Here is a 10337-nt window from a genome sequence, read left to right as displayed (position 1 = left end):
TATAGCTAGTTATAATATTATAAGTTATACTTATAATCCTTTAAAAAGCTATTTTCTTATATATAAATATTTAAAGGTATATAATCTAGTGCTTTATAGCTAACTAGTTATTATTAAAGAGATTTCTTTTATAATTTAAGTTTATTAACCTTTTAGTAATAACTAAGACTAGCCTTTAGTTTAAATATATTAATAAGATATATTTTTTTAAGTAGCTAGGCTTATAGCTGCTTATTATAAGTAGCCTTAACTTTATAAAAGGAGGCTATTTTAAGCTACTTACTTTAACTTTTTAAAAGTAGCTAGATATTTAAATTTAATAATAAAATACTATATAAATACTAAATAGTATAGCTTTATTAAGGAGATAGGCTTAGCTGCTGCTATTACTACTATAGTAATAGTAATAGTAATAGTAGTAGTAATAGTAATTATAGTTACTTACTATAAGGAGCCTTTAGCTATATAAGTAATGCCTTTAATTCTAGGTCTTTAAATAGCTTTAATTAATTAACCTACCTTTTATAATATCTTTACTTTTATATTACTATATATTACTATTTACCTTTTTAAAATTAATATAAGAAAGTACTTAGATTTACTAGTAAATCTTATATAAATTTATATACCTTTTAGTTAGTATAGCGCTATTTTAAATTAATAATTTTAGCATAACCTACTTAGTAATTTTAGACTATTTGCCTAGTTAAAATAGGGGTGGCCTATTATATAGATGTTATATAAAGTAAGACCTCTAGCTAAATACGGCCCTTTTAAGTTAAAAGTTATATCCTAATAGAGTAAACTAGTCATGGCCGTTCCATACAGTACGAAACAGTCCCGCATAACTGTTCTACCTTACCTTACTAACTTACCAAGCATCAGCCACATCGGGCGTAACGTTTCTTAGCTATTGATCCAGCTGAGGCTTTGAATGATTACGAAGATCGGTTATCCAAGCACATAGGCATACAGTTAGGCACCATCTAAACCAAGATGCACTTTTCTCGGCATATTCCTCCAGTGTATAACAAGCCTCGTCTCAGCCTCTCATATAGACAAAGATTGTGGCTATTCCCTAGGGACGTCGTCCCAAGAGTCGAACAGACTCGAAACTGTTCTATCCGGCCCCACAGCGACGATATCGAACGAATGCGTAGAGGCAGCGGACGTCCTCTGCCATATGCCCGTATAGAGTGTGTAGTTAGTCCCGTCGACTTTCTGCAAGGGTTTCATAAGGAGCGCTTTTGTTCGAGGGCTGAGGAACAACTAAAGACTTGTCTGTATACAATCCTCGGCATTTAGAACATAATAGACAAAGTTAGCCATAAAAGCGTAATTCCACTCGAAGGGTAAGCTCCACGTACTGCCACAGTCAGATTGAGTTGCATCTGGCTGACACCACCCACAGTTATTACACTCTGACGTGAAAGAAAGTACATTGCCAGAATTTCTTTGGGTGGGGAAAAGCCGGCGCGCCCGGTGTCATGAACTGAGGTTTTGCCCGTTTGACTGTCCGCGATTTCAACAGTGAAAGATGATATGCCGCATTCAGTCGGGATTTTTTGAGGGTGGGACGCAATTCGGGTATCCACACCCTCCCGTTTGTCCCCTAGACGTGGTCGCCTCTGCTATCGGCAATGGGTCACCAGAACTAGACGACAAATGTGCCAAGATCCGCGTTAAATTGCCATTTAGTAAGGTCATCGACAAGCTTCACTTCGTGATATCAGCGTACTATCCGAAGGAGAGGTTTAATGTCTCTCAGTTGGGCATTTCTCGGCACTGTACTGACCATGCGCTCAAACATGGTGCTACAGGTATCAAGGAAAAAGTCATTAAACGTTGCAATTTGTGAGATCATGTCGCCGCCGTCTGCGTTGAAGATACGGAAGTCCGACCGTGTTGTTTCAATTTGCCCAAACGCAAGCGGGTTACGAGATACGTTGGCAATGAACTCTTTGGCCCTGCTACAACATTCACTGTCAGTATTTGGAGACCAATAGCCACTGGAAAGCGAAGGAGATGTTATAATTGAGTCTCACACAATGTTGTCAAAATCGTCTGTGGTTGTATCGAATGTAAGCGTGATATCATTCTTTGACTAGATGCGAGTTAGTGGTTTGGAGTAAGGCTGTAATTACCCAGCCCGTGGGTCCCATGGGCGGCCTAATGGGCTTATCCAGCCCATTAGGTAAGCCCAAAAATAAGTGGGTTTGCCAAGAACCGCCTATTCTTATCTTATCATGCCTAAAAGCGTAGGCAGGAGCCGCCTAAATGCTAAGAGATACCTTTAAGTATGCTATTTTAAATCTACTAAATAATAACTTTTATTATATAGAAAGGTAAAAAAAAATAAAGAAAAAATATAATTAATATTATTATATCTTAATATATATAAAAATATTTTTTTATTTTTTTTTACATATTTTATTTAGCTTTTTTTTAATTAATATAGATTTTAGGTAGAATGTAGGGTAATTAGGCTGGTGGTTATCGCACCTTATCATAAAGCCGCCTAATTTAGGCTAATTTAGGCTCGGGTAATCCGTGGGCTGCCAAGCCGCCCAAAACCTACCCATGGGCTAAATTTTTAGGCTAGCCCATGATTACCCATGGGTTATTGCAACCTTAGTTTGGAGCACATTAGCGGGCCGAAGATTTGTTGGTCAAAGTGTTGGATATACGAACGCCATCGGTTGGAGCAGGGTTTGGGACAATCTCTGGAAGGTCGACACCATGGACGCCTCCAACGGTGTGCCCGCAAGCAACAAGGGCTATCATCTCAGAAGTATCAAATGGTTGTTTCGCAAAATTCGCAGTATGCGTTTGGAGATGCTGCTGGAGCTCTGGGACGCCGGACAGACCCGGACCAGCTGCGTCTACGCGGCCTCCCTTCAACGGAACAATAACTTTTCCTTTAGAACATCCGCCAACTGCCACCACCGTGGCCAATGTAAACAAGTCAGACATCGACACTCTATTGTTGTGGCTACCTTTGAGAATGTTGAGCGTCTCCCGAAACGCGTCACCGACGTTTTCGAGACGATCCATCTCAAAGACGATTGAAGCATCCAGACCGCCAGTTCCGGCAAAGATATCTGGTGTTGACATGTCGTGGTAGGCGTTTGTAATCCACTCTGCACCAAAGCTGCGTCCTATGCCGAGGGCACCCTCAGCCGGGCCGCTGCATCCGTCAACAAATGATGCGAGGCCCCTAGGGGCCATTTAAGGGATTCTCTTGCTCATATACCAGCTTCTCAAGCTCGTCGATCCGTGAGTTTGGCCAGACGTAATTGGCGTTTGCAAGGAACAGTAAAGGGCTGCTTGAAACAGCCCATGCAATTCTACGGCTCCAGGCCATGATGCTGGTTCTAGGTATGAGATCGTGACATTGCGGGAAAAACACTCGGGATACTCTATGACGTCTTGTTGGGCTGACACCGAATTATATAGCTGAAAAATATATCGTGGCCTGATATGATACCTTGATAATCTACTCAATTCAGTTTTCTTGGCAGGAAGCACTGTCTCAGGGTCTTCTGCTTGACCGTTGGCTCGAAGCAGTCAGCTCCTTAGTAACTGTCGGGATTGAGGCATCCTGTCAGTGGGTTGCAAGGGATCTGTGGATCTCAGTGCCTGTCCTTCGTTTGTAAAGCGCAATACTACGAAGTCCGCCGTTGGCCAGCTGTTCCTTGTAGTATCGCCCTAACTCTATGTAGCAGGACTAATACCACGCAACATCTTATCCTCAGTACTAATTGGCTCAGCCAACAGGGACGCATATGCGATAGGCAATTCTTACCTGATTAGCGGCACACTGCGACCTCTACGAACTCAGATCGTTAAGCTTACGCTTGGATCATGTTTCGTGTTAAGCTTACAAGAATGCTTATACCTTAGTCCGAGAGCCTGATCAGGCCGCGTGTGCACATTTCAGAAGCGAAGCGCTTTACCACCCACTCCACTGTGACCTGGATCATTTCTAGGAGGAGTGTCTGACCAACAGATATGCAATGAGTAGCTCATAGAATGAACATATGAAAGACGTGCGAACTGTTACAGAATAACGGCCCGTCAATAAGAACGCTGGTTCGTTCATTTCACAGCTCGAAGGGTTGCCAGCACAGCTATAATTACCAATCTATTTTGCTAACCATCTCGTAACCCCAACTTTAACAAGGCCAAGATACCAATGTAAGGTCACACTTATCAGTCGTGATTCAACCTTTTGGACGTCAGATGATCCCTGCAGCTACCCAACTGAGACTCAAATGATGGGGTGTCTTGCGTGTTGCAATGTCCTATCCCAAGACCGCCGATCCTCACGCCATACGAAGTAACGGTGGCTTACAGTTCCAGAGACTGCAGAACCGGACAAGGCTTGGACAAAGATTGAAACCAATAACGCGTTGCGTTGTTGTCTCGCTCTAGCCAGATTCGCGAAAGAAACTGTTTTGCTGCTCGTTGAACCGTCGGCATGAAGTGATCCACGTATTTATCAACGTTCTCCAATGCCTGGACTCGCGAGCCAACATCTTGAATCTCGACTGCTGCAACAAGATATGGCAATGTCACACAGCGACAAGGCTGCTTCGTTGCCCAGTTGGCAAGCTCAAGCTCCAACATGATCTCGTTGGACCAGATGCGCGCCTGGCCATCTTCGCGGCCGAAAGGGTATCGTAGCCGATGGCCCACCAGTAGTGCTGCCAGCCGGTATACCTTTGCTTGAGCCAGCAAGTTGACCAGGTCCACTGTTTCATATCGTTGGGACACATTGCATAGGGGAGGCGGCCTCCAGCCCTCCACTGCAGTTCGTATTTCATCGAGCTTCTTGTGAAGCTGTACCAGGCACACCGTGTCGAAGCTGTTTGCCATGCAATGACCGATAAGACAGAGGTCGTAATAGTATGGTAACAGTGACAAACAGACTCCAAGATGACGGCTCACGACTTTTGTTTCCTCAGACGGAAACCTCTGTGTTGGCTTTCTGCAGTGAACCAAGCAATCGGCAGTGTCCAGCAGCACAAGAAAGCTATACTGCGACACCGTATCTTCATCCCACAATATCGCTGCATCCGTAAATGCTGCGGTAGTGCTCAGACAGTGTTGACAGATCTCGGCTACGCCGAGCCCCGATAAAGAATACACTGATAGAACTAAGACAGTTCCGAGTGTGAGACATACTGTCGATTCCTGTGCATTGGTAGCGTGCAATAACCGCAGCATCCCGATGGCTGATGACGCATAGCGATAGCTATCGTTCATTCTTATCACATCTGATGCCGTATCTTGCTGAGTCAATTGGAGAGTCCCTGCATAGGCAAGATAGGCGTCTTTGAGGAATGGCATGGCTCTGGGTAGAAGAGCTGCTAGCAACCGATGCTCCGCTTCTTCGAAGCTGGAACTAACCAGATGATGGCCGAAGTTCTTGGGCTGGCTCAGGAGAGCCCTCAGCAGCTCTTTCTCTTGCAAGTCGATCTTGAGTCCATCTGTAACCCACTCATCAATAGGCAAGTTCTGCTGCGTCACCATGCTGGATGTGATTGAGTCGGATGAGGTGTCTCCAGGGAGCACCCTGCCCCAGTTCTTTGGTCTGCGGCCAGCTGCCCGAATTGGTCGATTTATCGAGCAGACGAACGTCAACCGATCACATCTCGTGCAGGAAACGCCGCCAGCTGAGCGATCACATCGTTCTTTCAGCTTGTAGCACCGATCACATGCAGTTCTTGAGTTGTGTCGTTTGAGCATAGTGGTCACTATTTGCTCAAGTCCAATCTGTGCGGATGAGATGCGAAGTCGACCAAGTGTCGTTCCTCGCGCCAGTAGAGAAGATAATAGCGACAAGAAGTACGATCCTCAACAATTCCCCACCCCCACGCTTAGAGAGAGGGTTCCTATTCGCTGCCGATTGTTCCACATTTACCCGCCGGAAGGTTGACCGGAGGTTTAAGTAGCCGATTATTTCCATGACTGCGCGTATAGTAAACAGGTTAACCGTACCAAATAGAGGACCGGAACCGGACCATTGTGAGTGTGCGATAGATCCAGGTTATATGACGGAAAATGATAAGAGAGGCATGAAAGGCTTCGCGAAAAGATGGTTATAGTAGAAGCAGGGGGCATATATAAACCGCGCTGGTAAAAGTTGAACGGGAGAATACACATCTCCCTATTCTTTTTTCCTTCCAACGCTCAGAGACCTTACTCATTGCTCGCTCATACGGAACAACGGTTGCGATGCCTCAAAAGGATTATGAAGCTATTTCCCATGCAAAGCGGCTGCAAAGAGGTGGGAACATTCCCAGGGAGTGGACTTTTGACCCAAAGATTCATCAAGGCATCGATCTTTTGGATGTGCCAATCACCTGTGGCCTGTTGACTGATGCCGAGATTGATATCACGTCCAAATTTGACGCAACAAGCCTTTTGAAGGGTCTTAAAGCTGGTATTTGGTCTGTTGAACAAGTGACTACAGCTTTCTGCAAACGAGCGGCTATTGCCCAGCAGCTAGTAAGCTTGCATCACTTATTTATGGTCACAGTGGCATGTCTGGCTGATCAAGTCTACTCAAATTTTCCAATAGGTAAACTGTCTGACCGAAATATTCTTCAACGAAGCCATTGAACGTGCTCGCCGGCTTGATAAACAACGATATGCCTGTACGGACGTCAAAGCACTTCCACCTCTCTTCGGTCTGCCAGTGTCACTCAAGGATATTTTTGCGGTCAAGGGGCATGATACATCGACTGGTTTAGCCTGCTATGTCAATGAGCCAGCAGAGGAGCACAGTGCCATAGCCGCCATGCTACTTGATCTTGGCGCCATCCTTTACTGCAAGACAAACGTTCCGCAGTCGGTCATGACCGGAGACAGCCACAACAATGTCTTTGGCAGGACTCTCAATCCGCGGAATGTATCTTTCACGGCGGGTGGTAGCACAGGTGGTGAGGGTGCACTGCTTGCCCTTAGAGGAAGTGTCCTCGGGGTCGGTACTGATATAGCTGGAAGCATCCGTGTCCCGTCCGTCTGTAACGGAACATATGGAATGAGGCCGAGTGTAGGCCTTGCTCCCCACAATGGTACGCGAGAACTCACAGTACCGGGCACGGATGGGATACGATCGACCGTTGGCCCGATGGCAACCACGCTTCGGGACTGCGCCCTCTTTCTTAAAACCATCATGAAGGCTGGAACCTGGCGATACGATACCAGCGTCATATCGTTGCCATGGAGAGATGCCAAGCCTAAGATGAGGCTGCGTATTGGTCTAGTCGAAGATGATGGTGTTTACACTCCAGTTCCACCTGTGAGGAGGGTTATGAAGAAGGCCGCCGCTCTGCTTCGAACGAGTGAAAATGTTGAAATAGTCCCCTTGGCTCTACCGAATGTAAAAACTTATTATGCGGATCTTCTAAGCTATTTTACTCTCTCAGGGAGTGAGGTAAGTCAACCCGTTGCTCTCTCTCTATGGAAAAGCTTCTGACTCGAGCCACACAAAGCACTACCTTGAGCAGTTTGGCAGAACGGGAGAGCCGGTAGTGCCATCGTTGGCAGCGCTTGGCCTGCTGTCGAAACCGGCGGCAACCCTCAAGAGCTTCTTCGATTTGAACGTTCGCCGAGCAGAAGCTGCAAGGACATATCTTCGACTTTTTCTCGATAACAGCCTGGATGCGATCCTCATGCCTGCAGCGCCGCATACTGCTCTACCCTGGGATACTTGGACCAACGCGACGTACACGGCGTTGTGGAACTACCTTGACTACCCGGCGGTTGTAATCCCTATGGATGTTGTGACAGATTCAGACTCAATGGACGACCCCAACAACGCAAAATATGGACCGAGCGATATGGAACTTTATAGACAGTGTATGTACAACCATGATGGCCGGCTAAGTACTTCGACCTCGGGAACTGACGCGTTTCTTTCTCAAATAGACACGGGACCTGAGCACTACAAGGGCCTTCCGATCGCGGTTCAAGTAATTGGCTACCGACACCAAGACGAGGAACTGATTGCAGCGGCGGAAATCCTGGACTCAATCATCAATGGCAAGTCGTAGGCAACACAGCCGTGGATAGGTGGCGGTAGTGAAAATGAGACTGGATACTGGATGTCCAACGAGGGAGGATCAGACGCGCACTCGTGTCCCAAGGAAGGAAAATCAAAGACACTGGTCACTTTCTGCTTATCTGCGACCCCCTCTTTCAGCCACGCTTCAAGTTCATAGAGAAATTGCCCATGCAGAGTAGTGCGGTGCCTTTATTAGGAGTAGATGCATATGTTATAGCCTGCTTGCCTGCCGTGTAGCACAGATTCGTTGAGTACGATTATGCCCTAAATTATATAACGCCGGTGTAACTGAACTTCCATCTTCTCGGCTACTACTCCGTATAGCGGTATCAGTTACTACAATGACCCCTTGTCCAACTAACCATCTATCACGTGCTCTTCTGTATGTATGCTCCATGGTCATTCACCTGCCAATAATCCTGACTTTGTCATCGACCCAGCGTCTTTCCAATACTCTCCGCCAACGGACCTTGGCACATCGAGCATGAAGCTGCCTCGAACGAAGAATGGCCGCCCCGTTGCGTGTGAACCATGCCATCGACGGAAATACGCATGCGATCGTGCTCTTCCAATATGCCAACGCTGCCAGCGTAGTCGGATGAAACAACAATGCAGATATATTAGCCGCACTCCGCCGAGTAACCAGACATCAACTCTCCAGTCCGATAATTGCGCGATTGCCGACACCCATTCGTTGCGGATGTGTCTCGCTGAAGGGGCGCCACAGCTGGTAAACGCTCGGCAAACTGTTGAACTAGCACGCAGCTCCTCACCATTGAACCTCACGAAAGTCAACGGTTGCTTGCAAGTGCCCAGGAGACCCTTGAAACTCTAAAGTCTCATGAGCACGCGTTTCCGGCTGTGAGCAACGAGGACTTACAGACAGCTCTGAATATCTTGGATAGCCTTCCTGGTCCTGAAGCTGAACGTATACTCGCTAAACCTCACATTAATCCATTCGATGGCTGGATTCCGTTATCAACAACAGGACTATTGGCCGAGCTGAGAAGTACCTTTTCCTCCGCGTTCAGAAGCGACAGAGAACATGCCACAGTCCTTGCGCTAATCATCTTTTCGAATACTGCGCAAAGATGCCCCCACACCCGGGGGGATTCAACGGAAGACTGGCTTATTCTTCTTTCTGGCCCAAGTCTAAGGTGGGAAACCATTGGCCTGCTGTTCAGCAGCTGGGCACTTGCTGCTCTGCAAAACAAAGAAGATATTGATTAGTATCGGCCGAGGGTCCTAGCTCTCAGGTTTTACGACATAATGGAGAGCTGTATCCGATTCTGCCAAGGAAATTCAGCGGATAATGTGTTATTGGTCTATCTCTTATACCGCACAAGTATCGTTTCATCAATGTTGCATGGTAATGATAGTGAGTCTCCCTAAACTCCGTCCAGCGCCATTCATTTGCGCTAAAAGGCCTTTTAGATGCCAACTTTTGGCGCTTTCACTCGGGAACTGTCTCTTTGGCTTGTGCAATGCGGCTGGATGCCATGTCCGATTCATCCATACAAGATCGCCTCATATCTAAGCAGTCGGAGCGTCGTCTGTTCACGGCCATCTATGTCCTGGATAAGGCGGCTGCGTTCTTTGCTGGGAGATCGCCGCTGTTGGCTTCGCACCGAGGCACTACGGCTTTGCCTTTGGACATATCAAACGCCATTCTCGTACGCTGGGAGGCTGGCAACAGTGCAGAATTTGACTCGCTAGGCATCGACGACCATACAAGTGGCAGAATCTACCCCACAACCAGTCTTCGAGCAAGAGGGCTCATAGCTCGCATTCGAGAAGATATTTTGGCTATAGCCTTAAACATGAGGCAAAGAAACCCACTTGAATTGATGTGAGGGCTTCAATGAGCATGCCGGAATGACAGGTTTGCGTTGAAAGGCTAATGAGGCATTTATCATCTAGTAACTTGAGATTGAAGGAGGTAAACACTTACAACCACCTACCTAGTCAGCTACGATTGGCTGCTGGAGACAAAACCCTCGAGGGTATTGAACCTCAAGCTCTATACACAAAGCTTTTCATCAAGCTGGAACACCTGCAAAATCTTTTTCTCATCGAGAGAATACTACAAAAAGCTCAGCCAAATCTCTCTTTAGGCGATCTGATTCAGAGAAGCCTGGAAGTTATATCAGCGACGGTTACATTCTGGACTCGAAATGATATCTTGGTCGGCATGGAAGGCGACCATGAGTGGTTCATTATGGGATATGCTGTTCCAGCAGCAGTTGCTCTCTGCGAATGTCTC

General features: G+C 46.6%; 4 protein-coding genes across 4 annotated transcripts; 2 read left to right on the top strand and 2 right to left on the bottom strand.

Annotated features, from left to right (window-relative positions):
• Positions 1–1071: 1071 nt before the first annotated feature.
• Positions 1072–3364, bottom strand: BBK36DRAFT_1172945 (heme peroxidase; the record flags this gene model as incomplete). Its single annotated transcript, XM_024895810.1, has 6 exons — positions 1072–1221; positions 1368–1598; positions 1739–1967; positions 2046–2104; positions 2692–3174; positions 3254–3364. The coding sequence occupies 6 exons, from the start codon at positions 3362–3364 to the stop codon at positions 1072–1074; spliced, it is 1263 nt and encodes a 420-aa protein (XP_024745428.1).
• A 986-nt stretch (positions 3365–4350) lies between these two features.
• Positions 4351–6212, bottom strand: BBK36DRAFT_1172944 (hypothetical protein; the record flags this gene model as incomplete). Its single annotated transcript, XM_024895809.1, has 2 exons — positions 4351–5759; positions 6209–6212. The coding sequence occupies 2 exons, from the start codon at positions 6210–6212 to the stop codon at positions 4351–4353; spliced, it is 1413 nt and encodes a 470-aa protein (XP_024745427.1).
• A 28-nt stretch (positions 6213–6240) lies between these two features.
• BBK36DRAFT_1172943 (amidase) lies at positions 6241–8063 on the top strand (the record flags this gene model as incomplete). Its single annotated transcript, XM_024895808.1, has 4 exons — positions 6241–6513; positions 6587–7444; positions 7503–7869; positions 7939–8063. The coding sequence occupies 4 exons, from the start codon at positions 6241–6243 to the stop codon at positions 8061–8063; spliced, it is 1623 nt and encodes a 540-aa protein (XP_024745426.1).
• A 1280-nt stretch (positions 8064–9343) lies between these two features.
• Positions 9344–9927, top strand: BBK36DRAFT_23957 (hypothetical protein; the record flags this gene model as incomplete). The annotated part of the gene is made up of 2 exons (XM_024897974.1): positions 9344–9452; positions 9509–9927. The coding sequence occupies 2 exons, from the start codon at positions 9344–9346 to the stop codon at positions 9925–9927; spliced, it is 528 nt and encodes a 175-aa protein (XP_024745425.1).
• Between the last annotated feature and the right edge of the window lie 410 nt (positions 9928–10337).

Source organism: Trichoderma citrinoviride (assembly GCF_003025115.1).
Source record: "Trichoderma citrinoviride strain TUCIM 6016 unplaced genomic scaffold BBK36scaffold_19, whole genome shotgun sequence".
NCBI lineage: Eukaryota > Fungi > Ascomycota > Sordariomycetes > Hypocreales > Hypocreaceae > Trichoderma > Trichoderma citrinoviride.
This window is presented reverse-complemented; position numbering and strand designations above follow the sequence as displayed.